Source organism: Toxorhynchites rutilus, chromosome 1, assembly GCF_029784135.1.
Source record: "Toxorhynchites rutilus septentrionalis strain SRP chromosome 1, ASM2978413v1, whole genome shotgun sequence".
NCBI lineage: Eukaryota > Metazoa > Arthropoda > Insecta > Diptera > Culicidae > Toxorhynchites > Toxorhynchites rutilus.
Window position 1 is genome coordinate 169129211 of NC_073744.1, and position 18740 is coordinate 169147950.

Below are 18740 nucleotides of genomic sequence, written 5' to 3' on the forward strand. Positions count from 1 at the left end.
ATGTTTTTCTTTATTGACTATTTTATCGGATTTCAAGAAAGAGAAACTTAGTATAAGGTGTATTTTTTATTTGTGAATTCAATACACATCAATCGTGTAGTGCTTAAAACTTAAACTATCAAAGCGGTGTTCTACAGGATAGAGTAACCATAACATATATACAAATAATTTCCGTGAGAATGCCTTGCTGTTTCAATATTCATTTGTGAATAATCTTATACAAAAAAATCATAAATTCAACTTTAGAGTGAATCATCAATAAATAGGCTTACAAAGCTAAAAAGCGTGCATCAATTCGTCACAGTTCCGCTGCCCAGCGATCGCATCAGCTGGTAGCACTCCTGGAGCCGTTTCTTGTCCCCAATCTTTTCCAGCGTCTTGGCGGCTTCTTGCAGCATGCTGGCTCGCTCACCCGGTGAGGACAGACACGGTGCCGGAAGGTGCTTACATGCCACGTACAGTGCAGCCGCCCGTTCCCGACCACCAACGAGATGCGCATTCCGATCCTTGCCGCTGCTGCAAATGATGGACGCCCGAGAGTAACGCTGACGCAGACTGTGGCCCAGCAACTGCTGGGTTGGTCCCGGAGCAGCACCGGCCATCAACCGACAGACTGCTTCGTACAAAAATACACGCGACTGAGCATTCTGTGGAGAACAGATGGAATGGGTTATTGCATCCTGTCTTATTCGAACGGAGATCACACTTACCGGAATTTCGTTTGTGACAATGCGTAGCGAGTTGAGATCCTTTTGGAACTTGGATAGCACTATGCCCGACACAGGGACGTACTCACCGCACTTACTCTGGAACTTCTCGTTGTCCGACTCCCAGAGGGCGGTGCGGGCTTCCAGGAGCCAATCGCAGGCGAGCAGTTGTGCGAGCTGAAAAACAAAATGCAGAATTGGTTTCATTATTGTCTGATTCTGATTAATCATAAATTTTGAAATGTTTCACTGCTCTTTTCATAATGTTGAGAGTGCTCGACCACACCTGGTTTGCATTGCAGAAGTACTGCACGGATTGCTTAAAAATAAACGTGCAATGCAACTACAATGCACCCAGGTGGAGAGCTGACTGTTTTTTCAGGTTCTAGAATAGCTAATACATTGCGCAGATGAGGTAAAATAACATAAAATAATATAAAGTAATATAAACACCCCATCCATTTTCGCTATTCACATATATGCTGTTTTATCAAAGCAATCTGGAGGGTTCTGGCTCGTAGTCTTCTAGCGCGGAGGATGCTGAGTGACTCATTCCACCAATAGGCTCGTCCTCACCACCTGTTGTTGTTAGCTTGTCTGCGTTCAGATTAAGAATTCTGCTGTCTATACGTAGTGTTTCGATGAAAAGATCCTGGTCAAAAGCCTGTGTCCCCCACTTCCGCTCACAGGTTCTTGTTCTTCGTACCACCACAGGCTTCCGTTGACCAACACTAAACAGAATTGCTCGATGGTTGCTTTGAGTGTTCCTGTCTGACACCAATATCTGATGGAGGACTGCATAGCAACTGCACATAAAGATTCCGTTGATTTTGGCGATCACGAAACATTCCTTTGAGCTACTTCTTGATTGTGGTATGGGATGGTATAGTATTGCAGCCATCCCTGCTTTATTCGTTACCGTTGCCGCGAGGAACTCGATACGGTTCTGCAATCATTGCAACGTCACTTAGTTTGCGTTGTTGACGTTTGATGCTACCCGTCACGTGGTCGTTTCCGTCCTCCTCATTGCAAAGCATGCATCTCGTTTGCTTTGCAACGTAACTCTCTTCGCTGCACTTCCTGCACAGTTTGAATCTGCCAAGGCCACTACAATTTTTCGCCTGCTGTCCGAAGCCCATGCATCAGCACACCACCAAAGTTACTCTGTCTCTTCTCTCTCTTTATCTCTCTTTATCTTTTCTCTTCTCTTTTCTCTCTGTATCTCTTCTCTTCTCTCTCCCTATTTCTCTTTATCTCTTCTCTCTCTATCTCTCTTTATCTCTTCTCTTCTCTCTCTCTCTATCTCGTTATCTCTTCTCTTCTCTCTCTCCCCTCTCTATTTCTCTTCTCTCTCTCCCCTCTCTCTTTCTCTTCTCTCTCTCCCCTCTCTATTTCTCTCTCTATTATTATCTCTCTTTTTCTATCACTCTACCCCTATTTTTTACGCGTTTTTTATTTAATTACAATGATTCAACATACCATTGAGAGATTAGATCTGATTTACAACTTTTCGCCAATAGACCCGATCCATGCGATCCAACTCCCGGTTGCCCCGATTCTTGCCAAGTCCTGCTTCACCTGGTTCAATCATCTCGCTTGCTGGGCTCCTCTTCTTCTTGTTCCTACCGGATTAGATGCGAACACCATCGCACTCGTCCAGCCTTGGCGACCTTCTGGATGCTGGGTTCGCCGTAGAGTTGCGCTAGTTCGCGGTTTCATTCTCCTTCTCCATACTCCGTACACCTGTACACCACCGTATATTGTTCTGAGCACCCGGCGTTTAAAAAAACACCAAGCGCTTGTGAGTCCTCTTCGTGCATCGTCAATGCTTCGTGCCCATACGGAACAACCGGTTGAATTAGGGATTTGTACATGGTACACTTCGTACGGGGTCGGAGTTTGTTGGACCACAAGGATTTGTGGAGCCCATAGTAGACACGACTTCCATTGACTATGCGTCTTCGAATTTCACGGCTATCGTTGCTGTTAGTTATCAACGAGCCAGGGTAGACAAAATTCTCTACCACCTCGGACTCGTCGCCGTCGATCACAACACTACTACCCAGAAGAACTCTGTTGCGATCAGTCTCTCCTGCTACCATGTATTTAATCTTAAATGCATTGATCCCAAGCCCTGCCCTGCCCTGCCTCGTGTTTCAGTCGGGTATTCAAGTCGGCTACCGTCGCATGTGTTCTTCCTATTTTATCAACGTCGTCGGCGAAGCAGATAAACTGACTAGACTTGTTGAAAATCGTGCCCCGCATGTTGAAGCCCGCTCTCCGCATAACACCATACAGCGCCACGTTGAAGAGCAGACAGGAGATTCCATCGCCCTGTCGAAGTCCCCTGTGAGTCTCAAATGAAATCAGTCTAGTCAGCTTTCGGGGAAAGCCGTGTTCGTCCATGATCCTCCATAGCTGTCTTCGGTCGATTGTATCATATGCGACCTTGAAATCAACGAAGATGTGGTGCGTAGTGACCTGATACTCGCGGCACTTTTGGATGATCTGCCGTAGTGTAAAAATATGGTCCGTCGACGAGCAACCGGGCATGAATCCGGCCTGATAACTTCCCACAAATCTACTTACTATTGACGATAGACGGCGGAAGAGGATCTGAGACAGAATTTTGTAGGCACCATTCAGGATTGTGATGGCACGATAGTTCCCACAATCCAGCTTTTTATAGATAGGGAAATTATACCGTCCTTCCACTCCTCCGGTAACTGTTCTGTGTCTCAGATCCTGACCATCAACCGGCGCATACATTCTACAAGTTTTACCTGACCTCCCTTGAAGACCTCCGCTACGCGGCCATCCCTACCAGCTGCTTTGTGGTTCTTTAGATGATTAATGGCCTTCTTAACTTTACCCATTGTCAGAGGTGGAACGTCATCGTTGTTCACTGCACTGGTGTAGTCCTCTTCAACGTCGTCTTGCTCTCCTGTTTGCGCGTCGTTCAGATGTTCATCGTAGTGCTACCTCCACGTTTCGATCACCTCGCGTTCGATCGTCAAGATGTTCCTGCACATTTCGACCCGCGGTACAAAGCCTTTGTGCGATGCGTTTAGTTCCTTGAAGAACTTCCGCGATTCTCGAGAACGGTAAAGCAGCTCCATCTCCTCATACTCATACTGCCTTCGCTTCAGTCTGTATCGTTCCACGCGCAAAATCGAAGTGGTGACACGAAAAGAACGTTAGCCTCGATTCATTACATGCCAACATAATTTTGAATTGCCATGCCATGATTGAAAAACATGTGCTTTTCTGACAGTAAATTGTATTGAATAATTTCCTGTACAATTTACTGTCAGAAAAGCACATGTTTTTCAATCATGGCAGCTTGAAATCTTCTCGATACAGTTTTATGGGCCTACCACAAGGCTCCTGCCTAAGCCCCCTCTTGTATAGTTTTTACGTCAATGATATAGATGATTGTCTAACTGCACGCTGAGACAACTTGCAGACGATGGAGTTATTTCCATCACCGGTACTAATCCCGCCGTTCTGCAAAAGTCGTTGCAAGATACCCTGAACAATCTGTTCACGTGGGCCCTCAAGCTGGGTATCGAATTCTCTACGGAGAAAACTGAAATGGTCGTTTTTTCTAGGAAGCACGAACCCGCCCAATTCCAGCTTCACCTATCCGGCAAAACGATCAAGCACTCGATGTTTTTCAAATACCTTGGAGTATATTTTGATTCTAAATGTACCTGGGGAAGACACATTGCGTATCTGAAACAGAAATGCCAGCAAAGAATCAATTTTCTCCAAACAATTACCGGAACATGGTGGGGTGCCCATCCAGGAGACCTCATTCAGTTGTACAAAACAACGATATTGTCAGTGTCAGAATATGGCAGTTTTTGCTTCCGATCAGCTGCCAGGATTCATATTCTCAAGCTGGAGAGAATACAATATCGTTGCCTGCGTATAGCCATGGGGTGTTTGCATTCGACACATACGATGAATCTCGAAGTTTTGGTAGGAGTACCCCCGCTTACTCTTCGGTTCACAGAATTATCCAACAGATTTCTCATCCGTTGCAAGATCATGAATCCATTGGTGATTGATAACTTCGAAAATCTACTCCAACTGATTCCTCAGTCAAGTTTTATGTCTTTATACCATGAGTACCTGCACCCTTCACCAGGCATCTCCAACCAAGTTTGCTTCCCATACTTTTGCAATTCCTCTGTCGTTTTTGATCTGTCCATGCGACAAAAAATCCATGGAATACCAGATCATCTGCGCTCCGATTCTATTCCGCCGATGTCAACGTTTAACGATGTTTCCTTCGTTGTGCCCCCGTTTCATATCCCTCCTATCCGATCGATAAACTTTTACTTAGTCGCGGCAATACATACACACACTCTTTACAGATGCACGGGCCGAAGGTTGTGCAGTCCACTGATCATTCAACAAGAGCCAAAGGTTGTACCGCTCATGACAACTCTACACGAGCTGATGATTGCGCCGGCTAGTGACCATTCTATCCTGGATTCCTCGAGTCGAGAAAGACGCACCAGGCTAGATATGGGGTACAGACTAGGGGGCGTTGCTGATTAATGGTCAGCTGCATCCCAATAGGAAGTATCCCGTGTCGGGCACACGTACAGAGCATTGGAGACAGCAACATCCGAATTACGAAAACACTTGTAATACTAACCTCGAGCCAACCGCGAGTAATCGGTTACATATTACTAACATAGATAATAAGAAAAATTGTGAAAGTATTGAACTCCCGGCCCCGTGAGGCTAACGCCATATGAGCCTTGATAAAAATATATATTTTGGAAAAAAATTTTTTTTTTAAAGCTCAGAATGGGTGTGTTAATTTCACTGTCTGCCTCAATTTACTTCGACACGCAACACGGAACTACTTACCGTCTTCAACCGCATCGGCTGCTTACAAATGTTCGTAGTCAAACTGTCCTCTAGAAATTGGCTGCCTGCGTTACAGCTCTGGAAAACCCCAATCGAACTGTAATGTGGTTTGTTTCTATTGCAAGAAATACGCTCATTAATATCAGAAAGCACTTCCACTAAGTAGAAAGATGTCACTCACAATAAAGCCAGCTTCGCCTGGAAGGCAGCAAACAGTGCCTTCGGGAGTGTGTCCTCCCCCTGCGCAAGTTCCGGTGGCAGATTCTCAATATGCGAATACATTCGCTCTGCTTCGGCATCCTCCCCAAGCAACCAATGGGCAGCGATGCTGAGCACGCTTGACCACCAGTGGGCCAGCCGATCCTGGCAGCAGTTACCGCTGAGTACGCACCGATCGAATGTTACCGCCTGGGTTTCCTCCACGCTGAGAATATCCTTCAGCAGTTGGGTGAAATGCAACACGTTGCTTATCTGACATCCCGAGTAGGGATAGTTTGCCGGAGTGGATGCCTTCCCGTTGTCCGATTGGTCGTCCTTGGTTGTGTCTTTAGCGTTGGAATTCGTCTCCGCTGTGGCCGCCGCCTGGGAGGACTGCTGGGCAAATGCGGCGTTTGCATGCTTGCGACTAATTTGGCCGGAACCCACCAGACACTGGATCGATTTTTGAAGCAGATTCTCGCGGTAATCCTGGAAAAAAATAGATTCAAATGTGAATAAACTATTCCAGATGCGATTCTGCACCCTACTCACCCTCATCATATAGTTCAACGGGTCCGCCTTATTCCCCAGCATGCTAAACATCGAATCGGGTTTATCCTCGAACTGCACCGCGTGAGTTGTCAAAAACCGAAACCCGTACGAGGTGAACGCCCAGCCAAATTTGGCCGGTGCCTGATCACACTCGCTGAAAACCTGCTTAGCCTTGGCCAAATAGTACCGACAGAAGTACTGCATGAATTTCGGATAGCTCTTCTTAACGCGCAGCGCCGCAGTTATGTAGATCTCGATCGTATCCTCCGGAGAGATCACAGCTGAGGCAGCTTCCGCCATGTTGACCGCGTAAAGTGACATCATTAGTCCATTGGCTTCGGGTTGGTTCGATACCAGATAGAGTTGATTCAGTCGGTGGAAGAGCTGGGCTAGCTCCTTGGCTGATTGCAATGCATCCGTCCGCTGGGATTCGGATTTGAAGAGGCCACCCGCTCGACGAGATAACCAACGACCCACGAATATACGGTGCAGAAACATTCGAACAAACTGCCAGCAGGTGGTCGTTACGGTTTCGAAGCGATTCTTCGGAATGGTTACGCCGAAAGCGGCGAGACAACGTTTCGAGTTCAGTAGCGATGCGGCGATGTTTCCACGCTGGAAGTCCAAGTCGGATTGCTTCTTGCGCTTCCAGTACTCATTGGAAGCCTTCGAGCGCAACGGAAGGATCGGATCACCGTAGACGAGCATTTTCACGAGACAGAGAACGAGCAGCGCAAGGTTGGTGCAAAAGATGAGAATCGAAGACGAGAAACTGCTCCACGAAAAGAATGGTTCACTGACGGCGAGGATTCGCCGACTGGTTCCTGGCTCAAGTTCCTCGTCGAAGCTCTTCGCCGAGAGGAAACTCCCGAACGGATTGATAACCAGAACGGCAAGCGCAAACATACACAGGGTTAGCCGTGAGTGAGCGGACATTCCTCGTACGCCGGACATAAGATCATCCTCGTTCAGGCATTCTTCCATACCACCACCGGAGGAAGTCGTTCCGAATGGTGACGGGGGCATCGAATTCTCCGAATTGTGTGACGGCGAAGAGGACGGATTGGACTCGTCGCTGCGCGGAGGTGTGATTGGTCCCGTAACGGATACCATCTCATCCGGCATGCTCGATGACACCAGCAGATCCTTGAGTGAATCGTTCCGGTTGGTCATCTTCATCTTAAGGTACATGTTCTCCTGCTTGAGATTATTATTTTGCTTCTGCAGATGACGGATGTGATCGATGGCTTTACGCAGAATCGCGGACTTGTTCAGCTTGGCATCGACCCCGACCACGATGTTCTTCAACTCAACGATGCAACTGTTGATAGAGGTACGATAGCGGCGCTCGATGGCATTGTGGGCAGAGCGTTTGACCTCCTTCACCTTCGGTTGGGGCGAGTGCTGGGAGATCTGATGCTGGGGTTGCTGGAGTCGACTGATCTGAAGTTTGCCTGCGTTTTCGGACGAATCAAGCACCAAAGGGATTCCGGTGGTCAATATGGGACCGTTAGGGGTACTCAACAGGGTGTGAATGTTTTGGGTGTTGGTAGTGGTCATCACTGTCGTGGGATTGGTCTGCAGCAGAACCTGCTTGTCTCCGCTCTGGAAGGTAAAAACCTGTTGCACCACCGGGACGGCGGTGGCCGTTGTTGTCGCTACCGGAGTTACGGTGGCTGCCTTCGTGGTCAAAATATTCTGCACACGGAGGTTGGCCGGCAGAATAGTCTGGGGGATGCTGGCGGTTGATGTCGAAGGGGCACTAACGGCCGGAGCAATAGCCTTGATATATGAGTATCCCGTGGCAGCGCGTGGATTCTGCAACACAATTGTGGAACCGTTGGCCGCAATGTTCGTACGGTTCTGCGTTAATATGATAGGTGCTGTCGGTGCACTAGGCGCGCTGCTGATCGACGGCTGGTGAACCATTATCGGCTCCTGCTTGATAGTAGCAGCAGCACCACTAATCGGTTGCTGCGGTGGTTGTGGTGGCGTCGGTTGTAGTTTCTGCAACGTTTGGGACTTTTGGGTGGGAATGGTATTGCTCACCGAGATCATTGGATCACTTGATACTAAATTGCAGTAGAACTGTTGTTGATGTTGTTGCTGCTGCTGCTGTGTTTGTTTCGAGGGTACAGAACTGCCATGGATGGGTTTGGATTCTTCTTGTTTGATGTCCAGGGAAGATGGTCCTGAGTTCAGCAATTGTGATGCAGCTGAATTGGCAGCAGCCATTTGTTCCATCATCACATTATCTTCCCAGCTGAACTGGCTGAGAAAATCTTCACCCATCAAGTTCATCAACTTCTCTTCGTTCAGTTGGTCTGGAATCAACGAAGAAAATGACGAAAGTTTATTGTAGATTTAGAGAAACGGGGTAAAATGTTGAGGTATTTTAATTAATTTAACATTTGATCAAATGACATTTTTATATAAAACTAGCTGACCCCACAAACTTCGTCCCGCTCAAATTCTTGATTCACTTGCAAATAACATGTTTCTCCGTTACATGGAATACATGTCTGATACAGAAAAATAAATTTTCATTCATAGTTTTAATTTTCCACCTGAGAATAATTTTCGCTTTAGACTAACGGAATTTTTCTCATCATAACATCGATCTACGATCAGCTCTCCGGTAGGAATAGTCGGGGGCCCGTAAATGCGGACGCTACTGCCCCACCGGAATCGACGGACAGCCTCAGGCATCCCTCGCCGCGAATTGTCGCTGACCGAAGCAGTAGGGTCCTAGGTATGCAGGATCCCGCTTATGTCAGTCGAAGCGAGGTCCAATGCCGATATCTATGATGCATGGAGACGCAGCCAAGCCATGGCCGGGAGTTCCAGCTCCCCAACGAATCTCACCATGTTTCCTCGGCTGCTTCTGAGTGGCAAGGCAGCCCAACCTGTTATTGTCGGTGAAGTTCCACCAGGAATCGCCGCACCCAGTACCACTACACTTCTGATTCCCCACACACCACCCATCGGCTGCAAAGTATGCCCACCAACGCTTTCACCAACCACGCTCTGCAATGGAACATCAATGAGCTGTACAACAACTTGGGAGAACTGGAGATCCTTGACCGAGAGCTATGTTGAATTTAAATAGACTTTTCAAATGGAATTTGAAAGAATAGGCACTTAAATGTAAATATGGGATATGTAAAATAATAAAAAAATCAAAAAACATAAAAATATAGTTTTTACACTGTAGGGGAACCCGGGGCAAGAGTGCCACCTTAAGCTAATACGCGTTTTAAAATGCTCTTTTGTTATATATTTTTCCATTTTTTGTGCTGGTTTGTTCATTCATACTCCTATTTAGGTGTAGCTATGCATCAAATTGTTCAAAAGTTATGTTTACTATGAAAATGTTTCATTTACAAAAATGATGTTTTTGGCTTGTATTTTTCCAGTACGGGGCAACAGTGCCAATCTTATAAAAATATAATTTTTGATGAAAAAAGCACTGTGAAATTCACTGTGGTTCCAAACAACGCAAACTCAAGTTCTGGTGGCGTTCACGAAAACTGGTAAGCCAATCTTCTCTGGCCAATTTGGATGTTTTGTCGAAAGAGTGATCTAAATTATTTCACTCTGCGATTTTATACCCTTGGATCCGGATGTCGTGTGTTGTCAGTCCATAAAATAACTTCTGCATATTAAGGATGTGTCTCACGAGTCGCTCCTCCTGTTGTTTAGAAAACACAGTTTTAAAACGACCTAACTTCTGCACATATTTGGCCAATGTTCTTCTGGGCAAACTATATTCCTCCGCAGCTCGTCTTCATGATTTACAGAATGTACGGCAACAACCATAGTTTCCATCTGCCACTGGTTTTGAAACGAAATCCGTTCATATTTACAAACCATGACCACAACAAACACAACCACGATTACACTATTTGCGTTTGACAGATCGAATTCGAGGTTACGACTATGGCATTTTTACCCCGGTAATAATGACTTCTTTTGCCCCGTAAGTTGAGAGATAACAAACTTATTTTTTATTGAAATAAATGTGTACGATTTTAATTAGTTCAAACAGTAAGTTGAAGCAAAATGATTATTCTATTTGTATTTATGGGTGGAGTCATGCAAACGTATAGAAACTGAGGGTATTTCGTTAATTTGCGCCTGTGCGTTCTTATATAGATTAAAGTTGTAAGAAGCTCAGTTAGTATTTATCTGTTTTCCAATAAAAAATATTCATGGTTCTGGCTGATAATATGTGAGATATATGCAGTATCTGTATAAAACAAAGTTCTGTAGTTAAATAATTGTGAAAGATGGAAATAGGCAAAATAATCAGATGGACACTCTTGCCCCGGGTTCCCCTACTTTTAAACGGTTTTATTTAGCATGACCTATTGTAAGTATGTTCGTATGTTTATCTGTAGGTTTGTCCCACATCAATAGAAATTTAACCCCTTTCCTGTTAACCGATTGATCTGAAATTTGGAACACGCTTTTATCTCTGCTGTCGTTATAGAATTGAGCTTACAATTTGAATTCATTAGTTTTATACAGAACCTCATATGAAGATTCAAACAAATATTGAAAAATCTTTGAACCGTAGAGTTGACAAGTTTGGAGAAGGTTAATTCCATGCTAGCATTTATGTTCAGATGCACAATGTCTTCACTTAATCTTGAGCATTTATGGTTGAAATTTCTTCATCACATACCAAGGCCTTGAAACAGTAGCAATTTTCCTGAATAGCTGGAACTGAAATAAAGCTATTTGACTAAAATGGATTCTCTAGTCGTTTCTAACTATCTTATAAATGTGGATCATTCCAACGAATTACTTCGCCTCCTATAAACATTAGTGAAGAACAAGATTTCACTCTGGAACTTACACATGTCGGCGATGTCATTAATGTCCAAGTCTTCTCCCTTGAGGACACTGTCAGAGATGTCCATTCCCATCGAGTCACCGGGCTGGAAACTATCCCAGCCTCCACCACCTCTGTCCATCGTTGCCGCCGAGGATTAACACTCTTATCAATAACAATGTTCTTCGGTCACAACGCCTCACAAACGTTTCACAAAACCTTCAAAATGTTTCTCTTTCGCAAGTAAAAATAAGAATTTCAATATTTTAACAACTATCAATAGAGCTTACGAAAGCGCCGAGAGCTGCGGTGGGCGCGGAGCACAGAAAAACACCATCAGATCACCACAGCCGCTTTCTCCACCAATCAGCGCACAGAACCGAGTATCGTATGATTCTTCTCAACAGTGACGTCACTCGCAACAACATAACCTCAAACGAAGGGGCCGTGAATCGTATATTCCAATACGAATTGCATCATGCGACATTTTGTTCCTTTCACTGATGGTAGCTTCGAAAGTTGTCAATCATGATTCACGTTATTTTCCCATCGAATCAATTTAATAACCGTGTCCTTCGGGGATATCATCATTGCAATAAAATATCAACACAAACGATTAACTCTCTCAACCGACTCGCGCGACGTCAAAATATTAACTGATTCCGATAGTCAACGATTCGCGGTGAACAACATCTTCGTATCGTGCTCGAAGAGGGAACGATACAAACAACCGAAGTTTGACAGTGAAAATGTAAACAAACACAAGCGATTCTACCACCACATGCCTGAAGAACGGTGTAAGCGTGTTGCAACTTGCAAAATTTTGTATCCGAGCGGTGTAATTGTGGCGATGGATGGAGAAGAAAAAGGGTCGTACGAATACCGTTCGTATAAGGAAAAGGAGTGTTTTCGGGAGAATCAATATCCGAAATTGAGAACCAGATTGTAATTATATCGATCAGTTTGCCTTGGTTTGTAACTATTTGATGGTGTAATATTTAAAGTTATACTGACTCCTTCACAAAACAATAACACAGCATCTCGGTTGCAAGGATCGCGGTCGATTGCAATTTGATTTTATGAGCGTGATGACGAATAATCTCATATAATTTGGCCATTATCACGAGCGCTGATGACCAAACAAATTCTTCACGAACCCGCAAGTCAATTGGCTCTCGAAATTTTCTCTTTCCTGAACACTTTTCGAACTCGTTGCATCGTCGGATAGATGCAGGGTGCCACTACCCGCACTCGTTCCACTTCCTTTATCTCTGTGTTATTCGGTTCCGTGACGTGACATAACAAGTGAGATAAGGGGCTGTCCACATACCACGTGGACAGAAAAAGCATGATTCTAGACTCCCCCCTCCCCCAACGTGGACAAGTGTGGACATTTTCATACCCCTACCCCTTTTTGTCCACGTGGACATTTTTCCTTTTTCCTAATTAAAACAATTAAGAAAATAACTGAATTGCGCCTAAATTCCATTTTAACTCCATTTAACTTCAATTTATGTCAAATTTTTATAGCTGTACTCTGCTGTACCTACTTTGCTGCGGCCCATTGTTTTTTGTATGGTAGAGAAATGACTAGCAAGTACAAAGTACAGAGCACATGTTTCATATGAGTTATATTTTTTGTCATCATCAGCGAAGATATAAAGGTTATCTGGTTTGCCAACACAGAAACACGCAATGTACAGTTGAGCAGGTGAGGAACAAACCGCGTCTGAATATAAACTACACAACTTCAAAGATTGATCTTGAGTACTAATTATGATTGCAAACGCCAATCGAATAAAAATAAACTAATTTATTAAAATCATCTAGTACCCGTTAGTACCCGTTTTTTTAAACACTTGCAAAAAAGTTGTAGGAGGTTGTGTCCAAGATACGACCGCATTGTTGACGTAGAACTACGCTTTAATTTTTTTTTTATCCAGTTCATTTATTTGTAAGGCTCAATCGCATAAGCTTTGCGGAGCCACTAATTCAAGGCTTGTTTAAACAAAGTTTCAACTAATTTCTATGTTTAGTAGGATTCGACCGAATACTCGCGGTTTACTCGAGGTTAAAAGGGCAACATTTTTGTGGGACACTGTTATTTTATATAAGTCGCTTGTTTATACCTTCGGATATTATTCTATAGTGCTGTGAAATTTTCGAAACAACTGCTTAGTAGAATAATCTCTGAAATGTTTTTTTCATTGAAGAATCAGTTGACGATAATTCATTGATGATTCATTCTTGCCCTCGCAAAACAATACACTAGCTGATCATATGTCGCAATTAATGTCATGTCAATGCATTGAAAATTTACGTCGAACTCTATTCCGGTGGCCTTTTTAGCAATTGACATAGACTCGGCTACAGTCGATTATATACATGTTGCACCAGCACCATTATTCCACATCTCATAACTACATCAATATATCTTTTTCACCGTGAGGAACAACAACAATGACAACACATGCAAGTATCCAATATCATGCTACATGTTATTTAGTATTGCCTCAGTGGAATTACACCTCTAGGCATCGTTCGTACAACGTAAATCAAGCGTCAAACAAGCGTTCGCCATAGCACGCATACAGAGCCATATATTGGTGGCTTGAAACTACTGAGAATATTAACACTTCTCATCATTTTGCGTTATTCTCAAAAGAAACGATTCTGTTTATATTACTGGTCTCGAAAAAAGTTACATTACTTTCTCATGCTCGAGATAAGCGCAGCTGCCACCCTTAGTGGAGAAAGTTTTGCTACTGGCAAGCGAAACCTAATCACATACAACATTCCAGAACGACAATTACTTTCTTGGTGTCTAAACATGATAAATAAACTCTTTTTTGGTAATATCAACAACTTCGAAAACAGTAGCATTGTTTTATTATGATCAAAATTGGCGCAATCCTAGTTGAAGGCAGTTTTGCGACTGGCACACGAACCCAAACAATTTATAACATTCCAGTACGACATTCAAAATGCTTGGTATTCCCCAAATGATTTTTAGGCGCACAACCTTGATGCCTGCTTCGCCATAAAGTCAGTTTAATCCATTCATGCAATGTCAAAGGTACCAACGAAGCCCTTATGATGACGAAAAACAAACAATGTTAACTGCTTGGAAAAATACTGAATTATGCCATACAGCTTGTACTCTGATGTAACACCCATCGATGCGAATTCGCTGATAAGTTTGTCAAGAGCGACCGCCTTCACCACCAGCGGGGAGGTGCTTGATTTTGGTTGCTGCCTGGGTAAAGGCGTTTACATTTTCGACCGACGCACCGAAGTCGCCTACTTCGCTGTTGTTCGATGCGGTGTCACGCTCGCGAAGGCACGGTTCAGTGCGAGCGCTTTTCACTACACCAACATCGCGTGCATCATTAGATGACGCTTGTCTCGAAATTTTATTGCCCCTGGCAATGCGTTCGCTTTTTGCAGTGCTCGAGCCAGCCTTCCTCTTCTTCTTGCTCATCGCACACTACGCGAAGCGTCCAATTTATGACGCGGAAAGAAGAACACACGATACGAATAACGCGAAAAACGAACAGAAAAATCAAACGACGATTTCCAAGTTGGATTACCACTGGGTCCAATCTCAGATCGAAGCGCAGCGAAAGCAAAGTGAACTGGATTACTCAACAGTCCGATGCCGAATGAAAGTTTGCCTCAGCGAGATCCACTGTTTATACTCTAGGCAAGTATTCCCCTTCATTGTTCTTCTTTTCCTTTATTCACGGAGACTTTGAATCCTACGATTTTCCCTCCGTTGGTCGTCGATAAGTTGCTCGTTATTGACAGCTCTGTTCGGGAAAGCACACAAATGGACAGAACAAATGTATGGGAAAATAGAAACGCTTAAAGTTTTCATGAATTTTAACCATTTGAAAACCAGGGGATTCTAATGTATAGCATATTAAACAAATTTTACGGAATTTCCGATTCGTTTAGTATGTAAATCGCCAAAATCCGTTTGCGGCAAAAATAGTTATTAACGTTAACTTTATTTCATAAAAACGTGACCTGTTTTCTGATTTGGCACCCTTAATGAAAGACGTAGTTCTACGTCAAAAAATTGTTGATGTCACATAATATACGGGCCTTATCACGAACGTCACTTCATGGTGAAAACGTTATGAAGTGCGTACAATTCATTTCGTTTTCACCGTGAAGCGACTTTCGTTCGTATTGTACATATTTGATACAAAAAATCAATTTACGTTCACATATTTGATTCATGTGAAATTTCAGTAGAGCTTTTCACTACAGAGATATTCTTGATCGAATAAAAAATTATCCTTTCACTTTGGATTATGAATATTTCATAACATAACGATAGCGTAAAAGATGAAAATGGGCAGTTGTGAAAGCTTGAAAATGTTTATACAATTTACAGTCATTGCTTTGACAAATGCATTGTTTCATGGCAGAGTTACAGCGTTCCAAAAATCACCCAAAATCTACCATGTCGCATTCTGTTCCTTTATTTATTTTTGTTGAGAGCAGTTCTTTGCCCACTCCGGAATATGATCGATCACTGCAAATGTCGATTAATCTTCACTTTGTATTTCCGGTTCACCTTTAGTCGGTAGCGCAATACGAAACCTTATCCACTATATTCGCATACTTTTCTAAGGGTATTCAAATATTTTGTTATTTTTCAAATCCTTATCGAACATTCTGCATTGAGTGTGTGGGGAAAAATGACATCAGACAACTCACGATTCATGCATTCCCAATTATGAAATCGAGCTCAAATCTCAACTATGAAAGAATTATTGCATATTTTTTGAGACCTATTTTTTGCCTTAAATTGACCCAAATTATAAAGTACGCTATTGAGAACGGTTTAGTTGCATTCATTTGATAGATGAAAAAAAATTGTAAGCGGTTGTATCTAGGACACGACCGCATATTTTCGACGTAGAACTACGCAATTATATTATGCAATCCACTTGTTTACCACTTCCGATATTATTTAAGAATTCATCGGAATTTTTTGTAATTGCTTATGTTCTGCGTTACAAATAAATTTGATGAACGTCCTTTTACGTTTGATATGATACCTAGGACCACCAAAATATGTGAACGGAAGAATTGTCAAACGATCATTGTATTTTACATTTCCCTCTGAAATTACTGCACATCTCATGTTTACATAGTTCTCGAACCGCGAAAGTTCATTCACCTAGAGTATCTGAAATGACGATTTTCCCAGCCTTCTCAGTTTAAAAGTACGTTTTAGGGAAACATATTCCGGTCTGCACAACGTCAAGCGAGTACAAAAGTACTCAACACCAAAAAATACCCCCGACTTACATGTATTTGCAAAGCGGATTCCCTCAGGCACATTGATTTTGAAGTCCGTGTTAGGGAAACACAGCTCGTGGGAAAAAAATACCCCCGACTTGCATGTTTTGACAAAGCGGACTCCCCCAGGCACATCAATTTTGAAGCTTTTTTTTTATCTGTATTATAGTGACTTTCAACTCATTTGGCTGGTTCGTCACTTTTACTTCCATTTTTGGAAGAATGTCGGGAGTGAGAATTGAACTCGTGAGCTTCATGCCTCTCACCATGAATGTTACCACTACGCCAGATCGCCTCCGACGAGATTTTGAAGTCTGTGTTGGGGAAACCGTATATCGGGCCAATCAAAACTTGGCAGTTAGGGCGTTTAGACAATGCTTGACATTTTACAGTTATTCAATTGTTCATCTCATGAAAAATAGTATTTTATTAATTGTGATAGACGTGTAGAAATATTTTCTATCAATTGATGCAAATATCTTTCCAATCTGTTAGGAAATGTTCGAGTTATAAGCATTCGAAATACGGGTAGGGTTAGCAGACAAATAGGCAGATCAAATGTATGGGCAAAAAGGAAGTTGTTCCAGTTTTCATGAATTTTAACCGTTTAGAGATTAGCGAATTATAATGTATAGCATATCAAACAAATCTTAGAGAGTTTACGATTCCATTGGTATGCAAATGATGATAATAAGCTCACAGTTATTAACGTTAATTTTATGTCATAAAAATGTGACCTGTTTTCTGATTTGGCACCCTTCCTGAAAGACGTAGTTCTACGTCTAAAAAAGGTGAATTGATTAAAGTTTGACGACTAGTGGTGCATGGATCATTTTACGCAAATGTAAATATTAATTCCTAGAAATCGACAAAATTCCAATACTTTGAAAAATTGCAAATTTTCGAAAAAAAAAGTCACAGGAGGGTTGTATCCAAGACACGACCGCATAGTTGACGTAGGCTTCCGTTAGGTTATCTGCTGCATGCTGATTTTGGATATGTTTGAAGAATTACTTTGTTAAACTCTTCAATAATGATTTGGGTCCGTTTTGTCTAGTTGTTAGGTATTGTTTGTTCACTTCACCAGTGTCCATAACCGAGTGATAATGATAGAAGGATGGTGATTATGCTGAAGAAGATGGTGCGTATCACGTACCAAAGCCGCCCTCTTTGGTCCTGGACTAGATGGCTCCTGTGTTATGTATGAATGAAATAAAGAAAAAAAACTCATCAAAGCAATATAAGATAATTATCATTATCGAACACAATTTTTCTCACCCGAAAAAAAGTGTTACTATAGTATAGAGAAAATATATTTGAAATGGAAAATTAATTTCATTCATTATTTTTTTTATTTTCTGAGTGTTTATTCAATCCATTTCTTTTTCGTTTTGAACCCAACGGAACACGATGCTGCATGCTTAAATGCGAATTTCAATTATGCTAAGAGCACCCAATATGATATGTAGAGCATATGTGAAATCACTTTCTCGAATATTCCTTCATTTTTCCAATTTTGCTCGTCGCATGAACTTTCCTTGGGAGAAAGAAAATCGTTTCATATTTCAAGTCATTTTAACACAATAGCTACCATACACAATTTTACACTTACAGTTGTGCTAAAAGTTTTACGAAGCAACCAACATAAAAGGTCCAAATTTAAATTTTATTTATATTTTATCAAGCATAAGTTCTATTCAGTTCATTGAAACATCATTCTTCAATCAACCCATCGAAAGATTCTTATTGGAACGGAAAAACACTCGTTCATCGCTCCCAACTTATTCGCACGTATGCAATCAGCAATGCCCACGCTAGTTACAATGAACACTATCCATTTGTGCGCGTCGTTAGTTAAACTATCGAGGGTATTTACATGCTGATTTCCCCCAAACACCTAGGATTTGAAGGAAGGAAGGTATTATATTATAGAGACTTTAGACTTTTGCAGTTCATTCGTCTCTAGCCTTGAGAAAGGCCCTTTGAAAACTCTACTCTACTCTACTCCAGCGCTACCACCTCCGCCCTCTTGCCTTGAGAAAGGCACTCGATCCCTCGCCGTCCAGCTCGTCCAGCAACGATGTTGTCCAGTCGGTGTCCACACAAAGAATGAAGGATTTGAAATCTCTGTTAGCGAATACATGTCGGTGGGGAAAAAGCACCCCCTACTTTCATGTATCTGCAATGCCGATTTCCGCCAGGCAGCTTGGTTTTGATGTCTCTGTTAGGGACCCGCCGCATGT

General features: G+C 42.7%; 1 protein-coding gene across 3 annotated transcripts; it reads right to left on the reverse strand.

Moving 5' to 3' along the window:
* Nucleotides 1-53: 53 nt before the first annotated feature.
* LOC129763024 (sterol regulatory element-binding protein 1) lies at nucleotides 54-11841 on the reverse strand. Of its 3 annotated transcripts, XM_055761735.1 has the most exons (7): nucleotides 11472-11841; nucleotides 11206-11415; nucleotides 6345-8668; nucleotides 5776-6281; nucleotides 5595-5709; nucleotides 711-884; nucleotides 54-647 (listed from the first exon to the last, which is right to left on the reverse strand). In XM_055761735.1, exons 2-7 carry the CDS (start codon nucleotides 11321-11323, stop codon nucleotides 291-293), a joined length of 3594 nt encoding a protein of 1197 aa, XP_055617710.1. In that variant the 5' UTR covers nucleotides 11324-11415; nucleotides 11472-11841; the 3' UTR covers nucleotides 54-290. The 3 variants fall into 3 exon arrangements, with proteins under 3 accessions (XP_055617710.1, XP_055617711.1, XP_055617708.1); XM_055761736.1 differs by lacking the exon at nucleotides 11206-11415; XM_055761733.1 differs by having other exon boundaries at nucleotides 11206-11841.
* Between the last annotated feature and the right edge of the window lie 6899 nt (nucleotides 11842-18740).

Excerpts from the sequence above, each read along its gene's own strand:
- LOC129763024 (XM_055761735.1), bottom strand. The coding sequence starts at position 11,323 with ATGGACAGAGGTGGTGGAGGCTGGGATAGTTTCCAGCCCGGTGACTCG. Across the intron at positions 5,710-5,775 it reads CAGGCGAAGCTGGCTTTATT|AAACAAACCACATTACAGTT; the intron begins GTGAGTGACATC and ends TTCTTGCAATAG. Across the intron at positions 885-5,594 it reads AGCCGATGCGGTTGAAGACG|CTCGCACAACTGCTCGCCTG; the intron begins GTAAGTAGTTCC and ends TTTGTTTTTCAG.